Here is a 20,322-nt window from a genome sequence, read left to right as displayed (position 1 = left end):
GGGGGGATTAAACCCCCAACCTTCCTGTTGAGAGACAACCGACTCTACCAACTGAGCTACAGCTGCCATTAGTGTACTACATTTCTGCCATTTTAATTTATACAATGAAGAATCTTAGGAGAAATGTATGGGAGGAAAAGTATACAGAACCCAAATGAGCACTAACCCTGATTCCAGTGTTGACATTTGGTAGAAAACAGAGAGAAGTCTGGTTGGTCAGATGTCTTTTCCAGTTTTAAACTAACTAAAATACGGATCAACGTGTCAGGAAACACAACTTCCTCTTTTCAGTTTTATGAATTGATAATTTTATCGATGAAAGACTTCTCCAGAGTCATTTTGCAGCGCCACCTCCAGTCAAGGCAAAGACATGAAATCAACCGGTTTAATTTTTCATACAAAAATCATAAATGTGGCTCTTTAACAAGAAGGTTCAGAGACATTGTAAAAGGAGCAGTATTAAACATTTCCACAGGAGTAGATTGCACAGAATATGATCCAAGCCCACTGTGTGATGATGTAGCTGATTCCTGACAGCTGGTTTGATTTGCTGGTTGAAGGTGGGGTGCTGCATGCTTGCACACAAGCAGCGTTGGGAAGAGTTAAACACGGGCCAATCTTAATTTTTGTCACAATCTTTTAATCCACAATATACATGAAAATAAGACTTGAAATGGACCATGTGTGAATGTGTGACAGGTCTAATGACAGCAGTAGATTTCCTGTTAAAATCTGGCCTTAGTGTAGACGAATAATCATCGTCTTCATCCAACCAAACAACTTTAACTTTAACTAATGCTGAACTTATGGTAAGTTCCTCATTTGTTCCTTGTTGTTCCATAGCAACCTTGAAAATCGATGCACCCTAATAACCAGAACATTTTACCTCTTGGCGTTTTTAAGGTTAATATAGGGGCTATGGATGTTTTTGAATCGTCTTTTCGACAGAAAAATGCACACTGAGATGTTACATTTTGTAAATGTAGTGGAGTAAAAGTAGAAGAATATAAAAACTCAAGTAAAGTATAGGCTAGTGCTTTCCAAAGTGTGGGCCGCGGCCCCCTGGTGGGCCGTGTGGGTACTGCAGGTGGGCCGCAAAAAGCCCTCCATCAATTTTAAAAATAAAATAAATATCACAATAATGATGATTTACCATGAGTCAACCCTTTCAGTGATCAGTAAGGCGTGTCATGACTATTCATGGACATAATGTTTAGTAAACTTTTTTGTCTATCTTCCCATAATATCATGTTGTCATGTCCAATAATTTTACCCTTCCTGAAAGTTATAGATGTAGTCATACATTTTTTTTAATAATGGGCCCCGGAGTAATTTTGTATTTCAAAGCGGGCTGCGGCAGTCTTAAGTTTGGGAAAGGCTGGTATAGGCTATACTCCCAGAAAATACTTAAAACACGTATTATGACTTACTCACTTAATTACTCACAATACTTCCACTGTAAACATTTTGACAGGTCTATTTGATTCTCAGTTTTATCCATCATCTTAATGCCATGTACCCATGTCTCAGTGCCATTTCCAGCAAATCAGCCCTGATTGTAAAATGATGTTAACCCTAAAATGTGCTCCCTTCTGCTGCATTCTCACACTCTGATGATGCGACGTAACATCTACAGCTGGAGTGGATTTTAATTGTTTTCTGAATGTTCAGATTGAAGATTTGATAAGACTGAATGGCGACGTTCAGGATTGTTTAGACTGCCCTGCGGTTTGATGAGGGACATGGCTACAACTGAATAACGATCACTTAGTAGTACCACACTTCCTCCCGCTTCCTCATCCTACATCGAATCCATTAACGACTTTCTTCTGCTCATCCTCTGTGTGCATCGCACTAATAGTAGGATGCCTATGTCTGTTTCCACAGTTTCTTGGACGTGAAATCACTAATTATGCTAATGTAAACCAGGCAGACACTTAGCTGGAGGCCATGTTTATCACCTGACTGTGAGTTTCCTGTTCAGCACAAGAGGCCATGAATAGAGGAGCACAGAGCAGGAAGCAGTACGGCTGACTTACATTGTTTTGAATATTATCTGGAGACATGTGGCGGTGAAGGAGGTTTGGTTAAAGTTTGTGTTTATTCATTGTTTACGTGACAACAATGGTGTGTGTAAACAGAGGTTTAGATGACCTCAGGGCATCCTTTACTGCAGTCTATGTGTGTAAATATAAGCAGGATAAATATAGCAAGCAGCTGTCTTGCTTTCCCTTTCAGGAGAATATGAAGTTTACGAGAGAACAGACAAGAAGGAAAGTATTTCTTATGTTAAAAATCTGGTCTCCTGCTATTTTAGTAACAGTGATGATGAGAACTGAAGTAAGTTGAAGAAAGTAAAATTGTATTTGCAAACAGAATGTGTTCATAACATTGAAACTTTTTTATGAAGGTTGTGTTTACTTTAAGGCAAAAATATTTTTGCTTTGTATGTCAGAACAAGTAATAAGGAGGATGTTTTTGAGATCAGGTTTTGAGATCCATTGGTTTTGAGATTGTTCTTTAAATAGCAAAATAAAAATATATATATTTTTTTTAAGTCATGGCCTGTTATTACTCAGCTGTAAAGACTAGTTGAATGCAGTTGGGTAAGAAAAGACAGAATTCAAACAACAGTTTACAATTACTGTCTTTCTGCAAAGTAGACTCAGGATAAAGAGCTGCTCACTAATTCTGCTGTCACATCAACGTCCCATTAATACGTTTTTCCATGGACACAACTACTCGGGTGTCTTTCCCACATTTTGTGTATGGATTAGAACCTGTTGCACTCTTGCATTTAAATCTTTGGCATTTATATTTATAGTAAAACACAAGCCATTTTAACATAGCCCTGACATAAAAAGGATGCCCCAAGATGGTGGGCAAGTAACAAATACCAAACCTTTATATTAATGCTACGTGTAATTGGAAGCCTTCCCAGTGTAGGAAAAGGAAAAAATAACTCAAAACAGAATGAAGCAGTTTAATAAAGTGCACAGAGATTGTGCAGTATACCGTTATCAAGCCGCTGTGAATTGTCCTGAATATTTCCTGATGTGTTTACACATCATATTACTGAAATCTGAGGAAACATGTAGGAAAAAATTCAGAATTCAGAAAATTCAGAATTCAGAAAATTTAGAAAAATTCAGGTAGAAAAAATGTGTTGCACATGCAACTCATTGTCTTAGCCAGAGCTAAGACTGAATACTTTCTGTGATCCCTGAACCTCAAGAATGAGACTTATTATAACATTATCTGTACAGTAAATTGAATTGAGGACACACACATACACACACCTCTGTTCTGTCTGGATAAAATGCAAAAGTGAGGATGCTTTTTCTCCAGTCTCCCTCTGATCCCTCTTCCTTCTTCCTGTCTGTCTCATTGTCATGTATAAAATAATGTTAAAAATGCTGTTTTCTCAGGTGTATTTGGTTAAAATCAACTATATGTATAGTCTTTAATTTATCTTGTGCAAGGATAACTCAGCATCACATACAGAAACGTGGTGGCACTGCCCTTTAGTTTACGTCAGCCAAACTCTCAGCTGGGTGGAGATCACACGTCTGGTATTTGTCATTATGCACACAGGCAGGAACATGCGAACAGCGGGCTAATCACTGATTATTATCTTTGTGTGTGAACACTAAGTACTTCCTACATCTTGATGTTACAGTAATCCTACAGATTGACAACATGTGAGTGCTTTGATGAGACAGATGACAAAATTTTGCAGTAATTTTGCCTATTTTTCATTTGTTTTCAGAAATGATTTGGAATGCTTTTTGCTTTGTCAGCAGAGATAATTTAGTGAGGTTGCTGTAAACAGGAGACATGGACGCTCCTGTCTCGTAACCCATTGGCTGTCGTCTAAAGGCGATAAAGCCTTTTGGGGATGATGTATGGCACAGGATACATAGATAATGAATAATGGTCTTCCAAGCAAAGACTTCCTTTTTAGCATGCTGGTCATTGTTTACTGTACGACTCGCAATTTAAGACGTGAGAATAGATGTTATAAAGAGACGACACCCAATGTAAATCTCTGATTGTAAGTCCTAGAGGTCATTTTAAACCAGGTTAATAAAACCAATATACCTTCTTATCCCATAGCCTGCCATATTATCTAATACAGGGAAGAACCAACAACCAAGGCTCTAGCACTAAATGACAAACATAAATAAATGTATGACAAACACTGAACAAGCTAAAAAGTTATATGGAGAGATCTGAAACATAAACACAATAATGAGTGCTAACATAAATAGTGTAAAACCAGAATAACTCAGCAAGATAGTTATCACAATAAAAGAAACAACCAGCCATAAAAGTTTTAACATTTAAACATTTAAATAAAAAAAAAACACTCCACAAGGGGCCAACAACACAGACATGGTTTAGAGCAGTGATACTCAATCCGAGGCTCTGGAGCCACATGTGGCTCATTTGGGACTAGTCGTGGCTCCTACTTGGAGCCACGACTAGTCCTACTTGGAAAAAAAAGTAATTATTATAAGTAATTATTTAAAAAAGGGAAACATTGTCAGCAGAAAGTATTATTGGCAAGTCATGTCACTGTGTTTCCCCACACATATTTCAGGAAAAGAGAGGTTTTTTGTTTGAAATATTTTTTGGTCTAACAAGGCCGAGTACCACCGGTTTAGAGGTTAAGTTGATTTAGTGAAGACACCAAGCTGACATGTAGTTTTCACAAAATAAAGCCTTTATTGATGTTTAAATTGTATTATTGAACCATCACGCCCACACCAGTTCTTTATATTGTTGTTGAAGATACATAAAACAAAAGCCAAAATGAGCTGTACAGTAAAAGTAATGGACACACACATGCACTGATCGGTCAGGAAACAAAGTAAACATGAGGGTGTTTTTTCTCCAGTGGAATCTGTCTCTGTGTCGCTCTTCCTTCTTCCTGTCCGTCTCATTGGCTGTTGGTGTTAGTCTGTGTTTCACACCTAACAACTAAAGGTTGTTTATATGTATTATGTTGGAGTTTGGCAGTGTTTATCTGACCTTCTGATTCAGTCATGTAACGGGAACTTGATTTGGAACGTGTACACACACATCTGTCCCAACACACACACACACACACACACACACACACACACACACACACACACACACACACACACACACACACACACACACACACACACACACACACACACACATCTGTCCCAAGATACCCACGCCAAGACTGTATCCATCTTTTATAAAACAACGAGTTCTAGGAAATACACGATGCCAGATCGCACCGACATGGTCGATGACCAAAGACATCTTGTGAAACAATAAATGTCTGTTATGTAAGAGTTCAATGATCTAATTGCTTGGAAACAGACAGCACAAGTCGACATGTTGCTGATGTGTGACACGATCCGTAAAGTTACCTAGTGTCATGTTTTGTTTTTTACTCATTTATTTAGTATTATTGTCTGTTCCTGTTTCATTTTGTACTTACCCTTGTCTCTGTCTTTCAGATCCTGCTCCTCATGTTTTCCTGCCTTGAGCCTCCCTGCCCTGATTGTGCTCACCTGTGTCTCGTTATCCCCTGATTGTCTGTGTGTATATATCTCTGTGTTTCCTGCCTCATGTTGCCAGTTCGTAGTGTGTTCCTGTGTGTCACCTTGTTCCAGCTTTTTTTCCTAGTCCTTGACTATCTGACTTATAACAACATCCATGATGGTTTTCTGACACCAAATCAGTTTGGTGTGGTCTCACAGAGGAAAGTGAAATGAACTCTGCATCATGTGGTGGTTGCACATAATGTGTTGAACACAGAAACAATGCTTGTGAAAGTAATAGGATCCCTTTTTGTGCTGGGAACATTAACCCTTTGCAAAGTCAGCTGGTATGAAGAGAAATAAAGGTCTGCAAACAAACTCTGTTCTCTTGGATGAAAGTGCCTGAGTACCTCACTTGTTCACTCAAATTACTTAAACGAGTATTAAAGTAATTTGAGTGTTACCAGTTTCGGTGGCTAAACCTTCACTGCGAGCAGGTGTTAGAACTGACTTTTTACACATCTGGAATAATAGCTGATTTCCTTTTGTCATCTTGCACTGGATCATAGGTAATAACATTAACCTGAAGTTGAACTTTAGAATGACTTGAGAATACATCTCGTACTTAGATGTTCAACAATGTTCATGTTTATTATGAGTCACATTTGAAACTTGACCTCACAGAGTTCTTTAAGGTTATATTACACAAGTTATGAACATAAATCAATCAAGTCTGTGTATGTTGGCATGTTGCTGTGTATTTGCATGTGTCCGTATACTATTGTTAGCATAATGTGGAGACTCTGGCACCAACATCGCAGTGAATTGTTCTCAGTTCTTGTTTGTTTATTTAAGATAAATATTGAATGTGCAACATTAGATGTGCATTTCTCTTTGTTTTGTTTTTTTCCAGAAAAAATGCCCACCCAAAATGAAAAGCTACATTTCACTCATGAACTTGTTACATACATTTTTCAAAAAACATATTATTTTTGACACATATAAACGACCCAAGAAAATATATTGTTGAGTAAGCTCTTTATAAAAGTTGCTGTGGTTTACTTCTAGACTTTATTCTTAAAGGTTTAAATCAGTGGCCATTATGTTGATAAGGATTTCTTTGTCAACAAACAACTTTAATCATGTATAGTTATTGACTATCAAATGGAAAAATTACAGCATAAACCTTCTGTTTTGGACAAGCTTGTTGTGCTTAATAGTAAAGAAGTACTTAGTAAAAGACTGATTTACCAAAAAAGAAACTGACAAAGGCTCTTCCGCTTTTATTATCAAACCTTTACTGTCAATCAACTTATTGTGCTAGACCTTAAGCCAGGATAGTCACTTCCCATGTTTTAAAACACTGACCAACCACCACTACGTTAACACTCTCATGTCCTAAAGAAATATTAATGAACTACAATTTTCATGATTATCTACGAGGACATTTTCCTGAGAGCGTTACAAAATCTAAATAACTATTGAAAGGGGCCAAACTCAACAGCTTTTGTCATATCACTTCATTACAAATGAAAAGGCATCTTTGTAATCAAAACATGTCCTTGCTCAGTTAATCATTTTCCAACTAGGCTAGACTTTAAACATCATGGCTTTGTTACATGTAGAACATTTCCACAATTGTGACAGCAGCAGATTTCTGTGTATTGTACAAATTAATAGAGTTGATAACAAGAAATCCTGCCGAACTATCTGATGTGGGGCAGCTGTAAGTGTGTGCCCACCCTCGTTAATGGCCCTGGATAACAGTCCTCATTATGAGCACACTCCATTTAAATGAGCCATAATAGCACCTCCTGATAATCAACCTGATAGGTGGCCCCTTTGGACTACGTATCCTTTGATTGGTCGGCTGATTGGTCGCTGGATGGCGGTGTGGAGTCACTGATAGCCTATCAAGACGGAGGTGGGAAGGGCTGGCTGGCTGTTGGCCAATAAAATTGATGGGACCCATAGGACAAAACTTGGCTATCAGTGGATTCTAACACCAAGTAGATGAAAGGCAGTGACGTTAGCTTTGTGTTTGTGTGTGTCCTATAGGATGGTCTCTTGTGGGAACTTTTAATCCTTAAAGCATCAAGTAAAAACCTTATGAATTATGTGACTCTTCACTCCTTCTGCTGTCTGTAGGGACTTGGGTTGGGAACTGGAGGGTTGCTGGTTCAAGTCTGAGTGCAGACTAAAATATGGAAGTTGGTCTGGAAGCTGGAGAGGTCCCAAATACTGCCAAGGTGCCATTGAACAAGGCACTTAACCCCCAACAGCTCTGGTGCACTCCCTGCTTGGCAGTGTGCAGCAGCCCCACTCTGATGTCTCTCCACTAATGCATGTCCACAGATCCTGTTTGTGTATACGTGTATTTCAGGCCTATGTGTGAAAAGTATCTCAATAACAGAGTGTAAACCAGAATTTCCTTCAGCGATTAATATAGTATATTGTAAAATCAATGTATGACAAACACTGAATATGCTATCAAGCAATGTATGGTTAGCTAGATATCAATGAAATTATACTATTATCTTACAATACAAGCAGGACCACAGACTTCTATAACATCACAGACATGTTATTTGTCTAATATTTACATGATGTAAACATGACATATTGTGAACACAGATAACAATTCAAAAACTCAAAAGCCTGTGCAACAGTAGTAGATGATGGTGTCATCCGCATAAAAATGATACATGGCATTAGACACGAATTTACACAGGTTATGTATATAAATGGAAAATAAAATGGGTCCTCAAATCAAACCTTGGGACACCCTTTGAGACCTCCAGAAAGGCAGAGGTTGATCCTGCCATCTGTACGTGTTGCGTTCTGGCTGACAGATAGTTGGCTTGTTTTGATACGCCAATATGCCGGGAGTTGATCAATATGATCAGTGATCTAATTTATCAAATGCCTTTGACGGATCGATTAATTAACACACATTTTTTCTAAAATTAATTTGTTTCAATAATGCCATTTAAAACCTTAAGGGCATAAAGATCAAAACTGTTCTTTTCTCGCGGCTGTAACCATGTTTAATTCTACTGTACTACTATTTTAGTATGGGGCTTGGTTGTGATGGAATCACCTCTGGAGCAAGCCTCAAGTCGTTTGAGGTGGTGTCGTTTTTTAGCATTGCTTCTTTTATTCAGCTCTGGAGGTTTACACTTAGTAACACAGGTGCTTTCAATGGAATAATTATTTTAAAGGTTTCTTTTAAAAAACGTTTTACTCAAACTAATGTCATTCAAAGGCGCTTTGTGAATTTCAACACATCACTGACTTTAATCAAAGTTTGACTTTGACTACAAAAGCTTGACTTAAATGATTAAATGTTTAACGCTAAGTTGGTAATCAAAACTTTTAAACTCAGCTCCTTCTATTCCTTCCTCCAATCACAGAGTTCAAAGTGAAGAAAATGTTTTCTTTGTTGTAGAATGGGTGTCACTGAGGTTTGTTGATACCAGCATCCTAAAGGATGCATGTTTTCAGCAACATGTGTGGTTTGGTATACTGTACTGTATCTGTACTTTGGCACAGTGCAGGTTAAGGTTGCGTGTGCTTGAGAAGTATGTGACCCTTTTTGTAAATGAGAGAGGAAAAAGGATGGAATGATAAAAAATCTTTGGCCATCTCTCCCTTCCCTGGAGGGCTGCCTCCCCCTTTCATCCGGTAGCCTGGAGCGAGAGAAAGGGAACAGACAGGGTGGAAAAGGGAGAAAGAAGGAAGATGAAGAAAGGAAATAAAAAGAGGTAAAGAATAAAGGATAAATAAATAAAAGACAAAGACTAGGTAGGGACGAATGTGGGTCGACAAAAAAAGAGAGAAAAATGAGAGGAGGAGAGGCATCTTTCAGTTGTGACCTTTCATTTGTCTTCATGAATGAGCAGCACTGACTCCGGTGGTGTAAACACATGGACCAGAGAGCAGTGCTCTCTCTCTCTCTCTCTCTCTCTCTCTCTCTCTCTCTCTTTCCCCACCCTTTCTCGTATCCTCTCATCTCCTCTGTTTTTGTGCCTCTATATAACCTCTAACACAGACCCTGTCCCATCATAGTTATGTTAGGTGGACAGGAAATATCAGAGAGCTGCACATTTGTGACACACATGTTTTAGGTCTCATTTTGGAGCTGTTTGATTTTTAAACATCATTAGATGATGCATTAAACACCATTGTTCATCTGCGCTGACTGCAAAATCAAACATTTTGGACTAAACACACAAAACAGCAGATCTTTTTATTTAGTGTCATATCTTCAAGTAAACATGACAAACCAGTCAGCCCTCATCCTGAGAATGGTCTCACTGCTGCTGCTGCTGCTGCTGCTGCTGCAAGGCACAGGTAAGATCAGTCAACATTATTACAATCTTAGCAAGAAGTGTCAAAATAATGTGTTTATAAGTGCTGCATTAAGGGTAAATATTGGCACTTTGCAAATGAAACATGCAATGACTCAAAATGACTCAAGGGTTGAAATCTTTCTGCAGGTACACAAACTGATGAGTTTTTAAAAATTGTCTACATTTCTGTGTGCTACAAAATGTGTTAGAGCACAACAACCCAACAACAAACTCCATGTTTATTTCAAAGTGAAGTTAGTGTTTAGATGATTTCCTTTTAAATGTGTTTTACAAGATACCAGATAGATATTCACTTATCAATAGTTCAGTGTAGGCTTTGTTATCATTTCATCTCTTGTGTTTTAAAATGACTAATTGTTATACTCACTGTTGTTGAGTTAAAAATGTGTATTTCTGTTGAATGATGATAGAAGCAAAGATGGAGATCATTAACAGTAAACAAGATATTCTGGTGGGACAAGAGATCTTAATGCTGTGTAAAGGTGAGTCTTATATATCATATTTAATGATTCATCGAGCTTGTCCAAGAAAGTTACATTGAATTTTGAACCTTCTCTAGAACTCTGAACCTTTGTTTCCTCTGGTTCTAGCTGGTGGAGAGGGAACCATAACGTGGCAGAAGGATGGGGAAGAAATTGATGAGGAAGAGAAGGTTTCTACGGTGGATGAGACCACCTCTAGATTCCATATTAAGAAGGCCACGATGCAAGATGCGGGCACGTACATCTGTCACTGTGACTTTGACAACGGACCTGAAGATGAAGTTCAGAAAATGATCTACATTTATGGTATGTAAATGACTAGCTGCACACCTTTGACTATGATTTCACTCATCTGTACTATATTGTATAGCGACTAAGGCACCCTAACCTTCTCCCCTTCTGTCAGAGGGTCCTTCTTTTGGAGGCACCTCGACTTACCATGAGTTTCTGGACGGCACAGATGGCGTGGTGCCGTGCCCGGTGACAGGACAGCCAGCCGTTGATGTTCACTGGTTCAGAGACAGACAAGAAATTTCAACCAATGGTAGGACAAGAACATGGGCAAGTGGGGAATATAGTGCTTTAGTATCTTTAATCTTAATGTTTTGAATTTACAGCCCAGGTCTTTACCAGTGATTCATTCTGAATTACTCTCATCAATTTTGTTCTCAAGCGCAGCAAGCAGGTGCTTTGAGATGACCATGATGAAAATGTAGTTGTTTATGAAACAGGCTGATACTGATATTGATGTCTCTTTAAAGGGGACATATTATGAAAACATATTTTGAACATATATTTGGGTAACCTGAGTGTCTACTGACCCTCAAAATGTGAACTAAACCCATCCAGTCCTTTGTTTGTGATCTGCATAAGCAGGGATGGCACCAGTATGTTTTTTTCTCCCGGACTTGACTGATCTGTTGAGCTGCTGTGAATAGTCGAGTTTCATGAATTCATAGTTACTTTTTAAGTTCTCTCTTTCAAAAAAAAATAAAAGCAGACATGCTAGACATGCAGATTCAGTCAGCCAGACAAAAGTGGCGACTTAACTTGTCTTCACATAGCCTGAACTGTAATATTGAGGTCCTACAGAAATTTGCTTCAGATGCTTGAACTGATATTATAGTTTAAATTATAAAGAATGTCTTTTGCTTCTTAACCTCCTTTCTCTTTTGTGTCTAAGTTGTTTTGGCCTTCATCCATCCATGTTGTTTGTCCCTCACTCTGTTCCTCTGTGCTTTTGTGCTTTTATTTCCATCTTCAGCAGGAAGGCGTGTGCGTCATCTTCCTGATAACACACTCCTTATTCAAGGTGTGAGAAGAGAAGATGCTGGGACTTACTCGTGTCATGCTGAAATCAGAGGAAGGCCAATCACTAAGCAACTAGATATCTCTGTTGTTGTCAATGGTCAGTATCTTTTTCACATCAAGATCCAGTAACAGTCAGAGGTCTGAGGTTATGATACAAAGATCTGGCTCTTTCAAAACATGATGCATGTAATAGACTATGGTTGAGGACTAAGTGGTTAAGGATTATTCAACTTTTAGTATTAAAACAACATGTTGCAGTCATAAGGACATCAAAATATGTATTAAGTGTAAGATAAGCATAACTTTCACATAACCTATGACTCCATTCTGCAGCTTATCCTACTGTGCGTCTGAGAGAGGAGGTGAAAAAAGTGATGGCTGGACCAGAAACCAACGTTTCCTTACTGTGTTTGGTAGCCGGCCATCCACAACCCAACATCACCTGGACCATGTATGTCTCGACTTGTGGCGAAAAAAAACCAAAATGAGAATATATTAAAAATAAATGTATATATGCTTCCACATTTTATTTGCTTCATCCCTTGATAACAAGTGATTATTGGTCATTTTCTCAAGATCTCAGCTTATTAATCTTGTTATTTGTGGATAATAACGCTGGTTCCCCCATGATAACAGATAGATTAATCTCATTGTCCTGAGGTAACGAAGCTTGTTTTCTTGTGATGATGGGAGAGGTTTCTGGTTGAAAACAAAACAATAGGCTGGTCAATACATAGGACCAGTAACTATGTAATATAACACATGAATGGCTTAATGGAATTGTGAAGCGTGCTTAGTTTACAAGACAGCTTTAAACTATATAAATAGTTTTAATATAAATAAACTAATAAAAGGGACTCGTGGTCGAGTCCATGTCCACACATCAGAGAACATCACAGGGAACGTGACAGCTACTTTACTGACTTTGTGGCTTATTTTGAGTCTTTTCTGTCAGATACAGCCATATCACTACAGGATTTCTCCATAATTGAAGGCTGTCCATGTTGTGTACCCGTTCTTGTGCTCGTGCATGAACTGTACTGTGCAGAAGAAAACCTCTTCCAAGCGTGCAAGGGCCAAGGAAGTGTACAACTTTAAGCACTCACACTAGTCAAGCGAACTGGACTTCAGGTGTGAAGTGTGCTTAGGCACGGTACGGCTTGCCTATTGTGAGCGCGCCCTTAAGCTTATTTCTGTTTTCTTTGTGTGCTTTTGCAACTTTTGATAAATTAGAAAATTCTAAGAAAATTGAGTTGAGATCTTGAGAGAACAACCACAAATGACCCGTTATCACAGGTGAACAGAGTAAATCAAATGTACGGATACATGTCCCCTTAGGGCTTCCGTATATGTTTATTACAAATGGGACTTCTTTCTTTTGACATTCATTCTGTTTAGACACCTGGCATCAATCTAGCTTTGAAAGTGAATCCCTTAAGCATTACCAACGTGTATAACAAATGTGTATTTTGGCTGTATTTCCTCCTCGCAGGCCGATGCTGTTTGACTCTTCACATCATCAGTTTAACTCAGACCACAGTCAGTTGACCATCAGGTCTGTCGCCAGGGCGGACTACGGAGAGTATGTCTGCACTGCCAAAAACAAGATCTCTGAGAGCAGCGCGACCATCATGCTTCATGTTTTTGGTTAGTGCAGTTAATCTTGCTCTGAAGAGACAGCAAATGGACATGGGCTGTGGAAAACGTATTCATTTTTTTATGGACCTGTTTCCTTTCAGAGGCCCCAGAGGTGTTTGTGTCAGTAGAGTTGCAGAGCGTGTCAGTGGGTGAGGGTGTTTCTGTGTCCTGTAACATCTCTGGGCATCCCCAGCCTGAGCTGCATTGGATCAACAAGCACAATGGACAAACTCTGGTATTAAAACGCAATCAAACATGCTTCAACATGCTGCCACTTCTCGGTCATCCTAATCATTCTGGTATCCGATCAGAGGACAGAAGTCAAATCGCTAATAAATAGTTGACTCTCCTGATAGTATAGTCGTATGGAAAGGCAGCCTGAACTGAAAGTCTAAGGCACTCTTATGTAGGCCTAGTATAAAAATCCTTTATTTAACAAGTATAACTGACATATTTTCTGTGTGCTGAAATCTCATCATGTCAGGCTTCTACTCAAACACAAGACACAATGTTTACAGATTTATGTATGGTCTCAGCTGTGACTAATGTTTATTGTCCCTTTGTATATCAGGACCTAACCACTGGTCGTGTCCATGTTGTTGATGGTGTGTTGATGATCAGTGAGGTGGTGCCCTCTGATGGTGGGCTGTATTCCTGCATGGCTGTCAGCGCTTCTGGAAACGCTTCAAGAGATGTTGCAATTATCAGTAAGAGTTTATGTTTGTGTTTATGTTTGTGAAAAAAAAGTGAAGTAAAAATGTACACACACTTTCCAATTTTCATGTAGGCTATTTGTTTCTCTACTTTAAAAAATAAATACATTATTTTCTGCCATGCCTCCTGACCCACAGCCCAGCCCGGTCCCCCTCACTACCTGTCTGTCGCACCTGGACCAACATCTGTCCTCTTCTTCCTCAAAACCCCACCCGTCAATGGAGGATCACCCATCACAAGTTACGTCCTGCAGTGGAGGCAAAGTGCAGCAGAGCAGTGGAAGGAGATCATCACAGACCCTTCTTTGGGTAGAGGTAAAGAGGTTTGCGTTTGTGTATCATAGAAATTAAGTCAACCGATAACTCTTTAAACTAGTTAGACCACAAACTCAATCTGCAATAAATTCCAGAATAATATTTTAAATCAGCATGTTAGCTTACTGTGTGTCTTTCTGTATTTCTGTGATTGCTCTCTAGATCCTTTAGAGATCACCTCCCTCAAGCCGTACACGCTGTACATGGTGCGATTAGCTGCCATGAATGTAGTGGGACCAGGAGAGTTCTCAGACACAAACACCGTCCGCACACATGGCATACGTAAGTGTCACACACACAACTACAGAACATTTCCAGCACAAACTGTCAGCAACACACACTGAATCCATATGCATTGTGTGTTTGGGTTTATTGTTGCAATGTATTTGTATTTTTTGCAAGACCATTTAAATCATTCATATTGATGGATGTGGCATGTGTAATATGTCTCATGCTACTTTGTATGTTGATGTTTTTTTACCAATCAAGACTTTTACTTCACGTCATCCATCACTTACTGTTCTGATTTATGTTTCATGCAACCATCATCACAACATTTCCATGACATCATCATATGGGACCTGATGTCCTTTCATGCTGCCATGTTGTCATCCATCCTCAGAGGGTAAAGTACACACTGTGATCTATTAAACTATTCTAGAATTAAATACATCTAAATCTGAAGATGAGGTGTTGATTTTGATCCATTGCTCTTTTTTGTAATGTGTTTTCATGATTGGTCATTAGCTTCCTGTCTCTGCCTCCTCTCTGCAGGTGAACCAGATAGTCCAGTTTTGTCCACTGATGCAATGAAAGTGGACGGCAACTCATTCTCCATCCCTTTTAAACAGACCGATGATGGAGGAACTCCTCTGCAGCACTTCAACATACGCTACAAACAGGTATGCACAGTGACTCAGAAGCTTAAAACAAAACGTTTCCCATCACAAAGTGACATTAAGGGCGAGATTATCTTTGTATCACGTTGCCTAGGCAAAAGTGAGCTCTACTCAATACCTAAAAGAGAATTTGTATGTTTTCTCATTTGGCTCAGTTATGACTCCTGAGAAATGATTATGGTTCAGGCTCACAGTAACTCCTGTGTGAGATGTCTTTAGTATTTAGTACAGTTCATTCATCTCAGCTAAGAGAAAGTTGAGAGTAGTTCAAGCTCTCACATTAGTCTCGATTTGATCCCAGCAATAAAAAAAAAACATCAAAATGATGTCTCATACACGCCCATCGTACATAGCTCAGCACCACAGGTTTCAGAAATACCTTTGTTCCCTTGTCCATCAAAGCCCTCAACAGTACCTAAGCTGTAATGTGTGTGTATATGTGTGCATGTATGAGGTGGTGTGAGTGTGTGTGTGAAGATGTGAAACTGTACCTGCACTGTTTATCACTTTTCTTAACTATTACATATTTATGGTTTTAGTAATCCACTTGTATGGAATTTAATGATTATTTAACTGACATGTTTTACAGACGAATTAATGTATTTTGTTATTTTGTTACTGCATCAGAGCTCTGTGAAGTCCAAGACACATTTCCCACTGGGACAATAAAGTTAATCTTTAATCTTTAATCTTTAATCTTTCCAATAATGAGACTAAGAAGAATGAATTCATGCTGTACTTTGCTTTTTCTGTTCCATCCCGTCTGTGTACTCACACAACTATGTGTTCATTTTACACACAATTAACATCTTTCATTAAACATCCTCATACAGTGGAGACATTTAGTCAACTAGATTACTTATAAACTAAAAAGGCATGGGTCTGTTTTTTCAAACAAATCATTTATTGTTTGATTTTCAGAGCAGGAAATGTATGGTTCCAGCTCTTTAAAAGTGAGGAATTGTTGCTTCTTTAATCCTTGTTAACTTTTATTAATTAAGAATCTCTGACTTTTGGACCGTTGATCAAACAGCTCAGGCTAAAAAAGACATTTTAGAAAACTTTTAAACTTTCGTTTCCCTTTTGGATGTATTTATGGAAATCTTCTGACATGTAGTTTTGTGCCTGTAGTGTGGCTCTTATCACCAGAGCCTCACAGTAAGAAGATTATTTCTTTGAATCCAAACTTGAACAACAAGGATACTTGCAGTTAGTGGCATAAAATAAACACAAATGATAATGATACATTGAGTAAATAATGATAAGGCACTCAAAGGAGAAATGACTCAGATACAGTGATCACAGAATGAGTCAAAAATAAGATGCTCAGTGTTACCTCGTGAGATCAGAAGGATCAACAAATAAGCACAACATTTTTTCCTATCACATAATTTTGCAACAAACATTGTTTTGGATGTTGGACTATGTAGGACCAAACTTCTTTGGCAAAAGCACAGCAGGACAGTATTCCAAAAAAGTGTATTTTAACTAAACACTTTTCAATGGTCAAGTTCCTATTTAAAGGTTTTTCTACCCAAATACTACTTTCTTTTCAAATTCTGTTTTTCCCCATTCAGGACAAAGAGGGGACTGAGTGGAAAGAGATGCAGCTGTCGTCAGGTGCCGACTCTATCTCTCTTCAAGGCCTGTCTTTCATCTCAGCCTATCAACTGGAAGTCACAGCGATCAATGCCAATGGTTCCTCTATCCCTGCCGTGTTCAACTTCACCACCGGTGCTCAGCCTGGTACGCAGCACTACACCTACACTGGAGCCTGTTAGCTAAAGATATTTCATCAACTTCTCAACTGTTGCATGGCAGTCAACAATAAAAATGTTTGTTGTATTTTGACTCTCCCTTTCTCCCTCCGGTCACAGCGAGCAGAATGACCAAAGGCGGCGTGGTCGCCATCGTCATGGTGATCTTCTTGGTGTTGTTCCTCGTGGTCGACGCCTCGTGCTGCTACATAAACCGCTGTGGCCTGCTCATGACCGTCGCTGTGAGATTGTTTGGACAAAAAGTTCCAGGCCTGCGAATGCTGGACGATGCAGAGGGGAATACTAATGGGTGAGCAGGGTTTAGAAGAGTCTGAGAGAGAGCATGTGTACATTCATGTATCATGGAGGCTATATTTGCACAAAATAAAAAACTGTTTTTTCTTTGTCCAGCTAGTTTCATTCAGTTTATTTTTGGTGTTGCAGAGAGGTGAAGCTGAAGGGCATGTCCACTCCCAGAGGCAGTCTTCAACAGACAGGGGTTCAGACTATCACTAAGGAGGGGGGGCAGCTCACAGAGGTCACCTGTGACAAAGCTCCTCTCACCAAACACGAGTATGTTCCTTTAATTCTATGTACAGATCATCCAACAGTTACAGTAAATATGCCTGTCCTTGCAACAATCCAATTCCATAAATTATGAGCCTTGAAAAATGGTTTCATGTTTGATCAGAAATCAATTCTTCAAACCTGTAACCCTGGCAGCTCAGGTTCCAGTGTTCTGACAACATGGATTTACCCTGGCTGCTGCCGGAAACTAGTGTTTTAGTTCGGCTAAGAAGAACTGATTTCATGTTATCTATTACGGCAATATCACAGTGATGGCAAACGTCAACAATGTGGTGCTAGCTGAGAAAGTGGCATTTATAGAAGATAGCAAAATGTTTGGGATTTGGACTGGAAAACCAGAAATGTGTTGAGTATGCAAGGCTTCAATTTCAAGAGGTGTTGTGAAACACTTAATTGTTAAAAGTAAAGGCCTGATAATGTTTTCTATTGTTCTGTAATCTGATTATGTATGGGTCAAAATGAACGTTTGTTATATACATCAGTCAATGAGCAATACAATAATGTTTCGAAACACTAAATGATAAACACAAAATTAATGTATTTGTGTGTGTGAGATTGAACTATTTATGACATTTCCCATGCAGTTTCGACAGTATCTTATTGATCCTTTGTTTTTTCCCACAGAAAAACACAACCATGCAAAGACCTTCCCCATGCTGATGCATGAAACCACTGAAACAAGAGAAATGTGAGATAGCATGGATATAAAACAGCAGACTAACCGAGCCCTCACAGTCTCAATAATGGAGTCAGAGAAGCTGGGGACATTGGAAACATCTTCCACAGGAAAGATGAAACATCACAACTGATGTTCGGGTTAAAACAGCGTGTTTTGAACGATTGAAGGGAAGAATGGCCCACATTCGACCTCTCATGACAACGTGTCCTCTGAATGAGGCTACAGGCAGGAAATGATACTCTTTTGTAGTCTTTTATATGTTGCTCTGTCAGTTCTCACGTACACTAGTACTATACAAATATCTAATTTTACAGGGTAATTTTGATAACGGTGTTTAACCGGGTAACAATATTGTTTTTGAAGTTAATCTTCAATTGCTTTATTTTCACAATAAATGTTTACCTTTTGCTGCAATTTGAATGTTGTGGACTTGTAGGCATGTTGTAAAGACTTATTTTATTTTTGATAGTTGTTGAGTGTGTTTTGGATATCCTGTGAAATGCAGCATTTTTAGCTGTTTTGAAGACCTGTTTTTAATGATTGTTTTCTTAAATCCTCCTACTGTTCTCAAGTTGTTATTAACTTTGAATTGTTGCTGCTCATATGGTTATTGAGGAAATATTTTACTTTTAATGTAACAATGTATTCTGATACTTAGCGGTATTTTATTAACGCTTTAAAAGGCATTTCACACAAAACTTAACCAACTCACCTTCATGTATTATGAACTGATATTTATTGCTTCCACACTATAAGAGATTTTCATCATAAGAGGCTTTGTACATGAGTCCATATTAAGCTTTGTAGCCATACTCTTGATCCCTTTAAATGTTTCAGGTTGAACAGTAACAATGGCAACAAATAATAACCTTGTTTTAATACCTGTACTCAGTACAAACAAATTACAAAATTAACTTATGAGATAAGTCAAACATTTAGCGCTGTTGCACCTCTTCTGTTTTAAATATTGTCATGTTTGACTATTCTCTGACATATTAATTGTATATTTTGATACTGGTTGAATACTACTGAACACTGTACATGGTTGTATATACATATGTTGTTGCATCTTTATATTTCATAAAAACATGGAGCAGCTTTTTGTACTTTGTTCTCCCTACATTAATTCTTTGTTACTAATGGTGATATAATGTCCGTCATCCACTTTTAAATCATAAACACAGCGAGGAAAATGTTTTATGACCAAATCCTTGCGCCCTTTATTACTTCTCAAAAATTGGACCTTTAACCATTGAAGGGAAATAAACCATTGGTTTATTTACATCATTATTGAAGTGATGTTTCTGCTGTGTGTGGTGTTTACCAGAAACATGATCTGACATGTATTAGATTTTAGTTGCAGATGTTGTTTTGATATGAGCTCAAATGTTTTATATTTAGACACAGAGATCTCTCCTGTGACAGAGATCTTAAGTTGATGTTGTTTTTGAAGTGCAAGGATTGGATTTCTCTGACTTTTACAGAATGAAGATGTGATTTGTTGTTATTTTGTCATAATTTCTTTACAGTTTGTAATTTTCCTACATTTTGTGGTTTTGAGATTGCAGCATAGGCCTACAATGTAGATCTTGTGAGTGGATGAAGGCTTGTTTGTTTGATTGATTTGAGGACTGCGTTATCTGGACTAAAGTCCTCCTCTCCACAAGAGTTTGAGTATTGAGAGGTTATCTCTTTTAACCAGGCATGCAAAAAGCCATATAAAAAATCCACACACCTATCTGTAATAGATTGTATTAACCAGATAAGATGTTTTGTAATTAGTTGAGACAAAAAAAAGCCCGAGAAGTTAAAAAAACAAAGCACAAGAGTTATACAATTTATTTTATGCAAACATGTATGGATTACAATTTGAATGTGCATAAAGTTTTGGTCATGAGTAAAAGTCTTGTCGAATCACATGTGCTATTAATGTCTGTTTTTTATTTATCTACCAAAATGAATATGTACCAGTCTACAAGCGTAACCACGCAGAATAAATTATGCTGTAAAGGAAGAAGCCATCATTTTTTTTATTTCATTTA

At 38.3% G+C, this 20,322-nt stretch overlaps 1 protein-coding gene across 1 annotated transcript; it reads left to right on the top strand.

The window, feature by feature from the left end:
* The first annotated feature begins 9,579 nt into the window (after window positions 1-9,579).
* On the top strand, window positions 9,580-20,197 carry ncam3 (neural cell adhesion molecule 3). The gene is made up of 17 exons (XM_061049431.1): window positions 9,580-9,878; window positions 10,309-10,380; window positions 10,489-10,686; window positions 10,787-10,924; window positions 11,645-11,788; window positions 12,025-12,142; window positions 13,184-13,338; window positions 13,431-13,564; window positions 13,901-14,036; window positions 14,181-14,357; window positions 14,520-14,639; window positions 14,980-14,982; window positions 15,132-15,259; window positions 16,834-17,002; window positions 17,134-17,323; window positions 17,458-17,586; window positions 18,226-20,197. The coding sequence occupies exons 1-17, from the start codon at window positions 9,803-9,805 to the stop codon at window positions 18,266-18,268; spliced, it is 2,130 nt and encodes a 709-aa protein (XP_060905414.1). The 5' UTR covers window positions 9,580-9,802; the 3' UTR covers window positions 18,269-20,197.
* The last annotated feature ends 125 nt before the right edge of the window (window positions 20,198-20,322 follow it).

The sequence above is a fragment of the Labrus mixtus genome, chromosome 11, assembly GCF_963584025.1.
Source record: "Labrus mixtus chromosome 11, fLabMix1.1, whole genome shotgun sequence".
In the NCBI taxonomy this organism is placed as follows: Eukaryota; Metazoa; Chordata; class Actinopteri; order Labriformes; family Labridae; genus Labrus; species Labrus mixtus.
Note: the sequence above shows the minus strand (reverse complement) of the source record. Positions and strands in the feature narration are given on the sequence as shown.

Coding starts and splice junctions, on each gene's coding strand:
- ncam3 (XM_061049431.1), top strand. CDS start 9,803: ATGACAAACCAGTCAGCCCTCATCCTGAGAATGGTCTCACTGCTGCTG. Junction 12,143..13,183: donor CCCAACATCACCTGGACCAT/GTATGTCTCGAC, acceptor TCCTCCTCGCAG/GCCGATGCTGTTTGACTCTT. Junction 17,587..18,225: donor GCTCCTCTCACCAAACACGA/GTATGTTCCTTT, acceptor TTTTTCCCACAG/AAAAACACAACCATGCAAAG.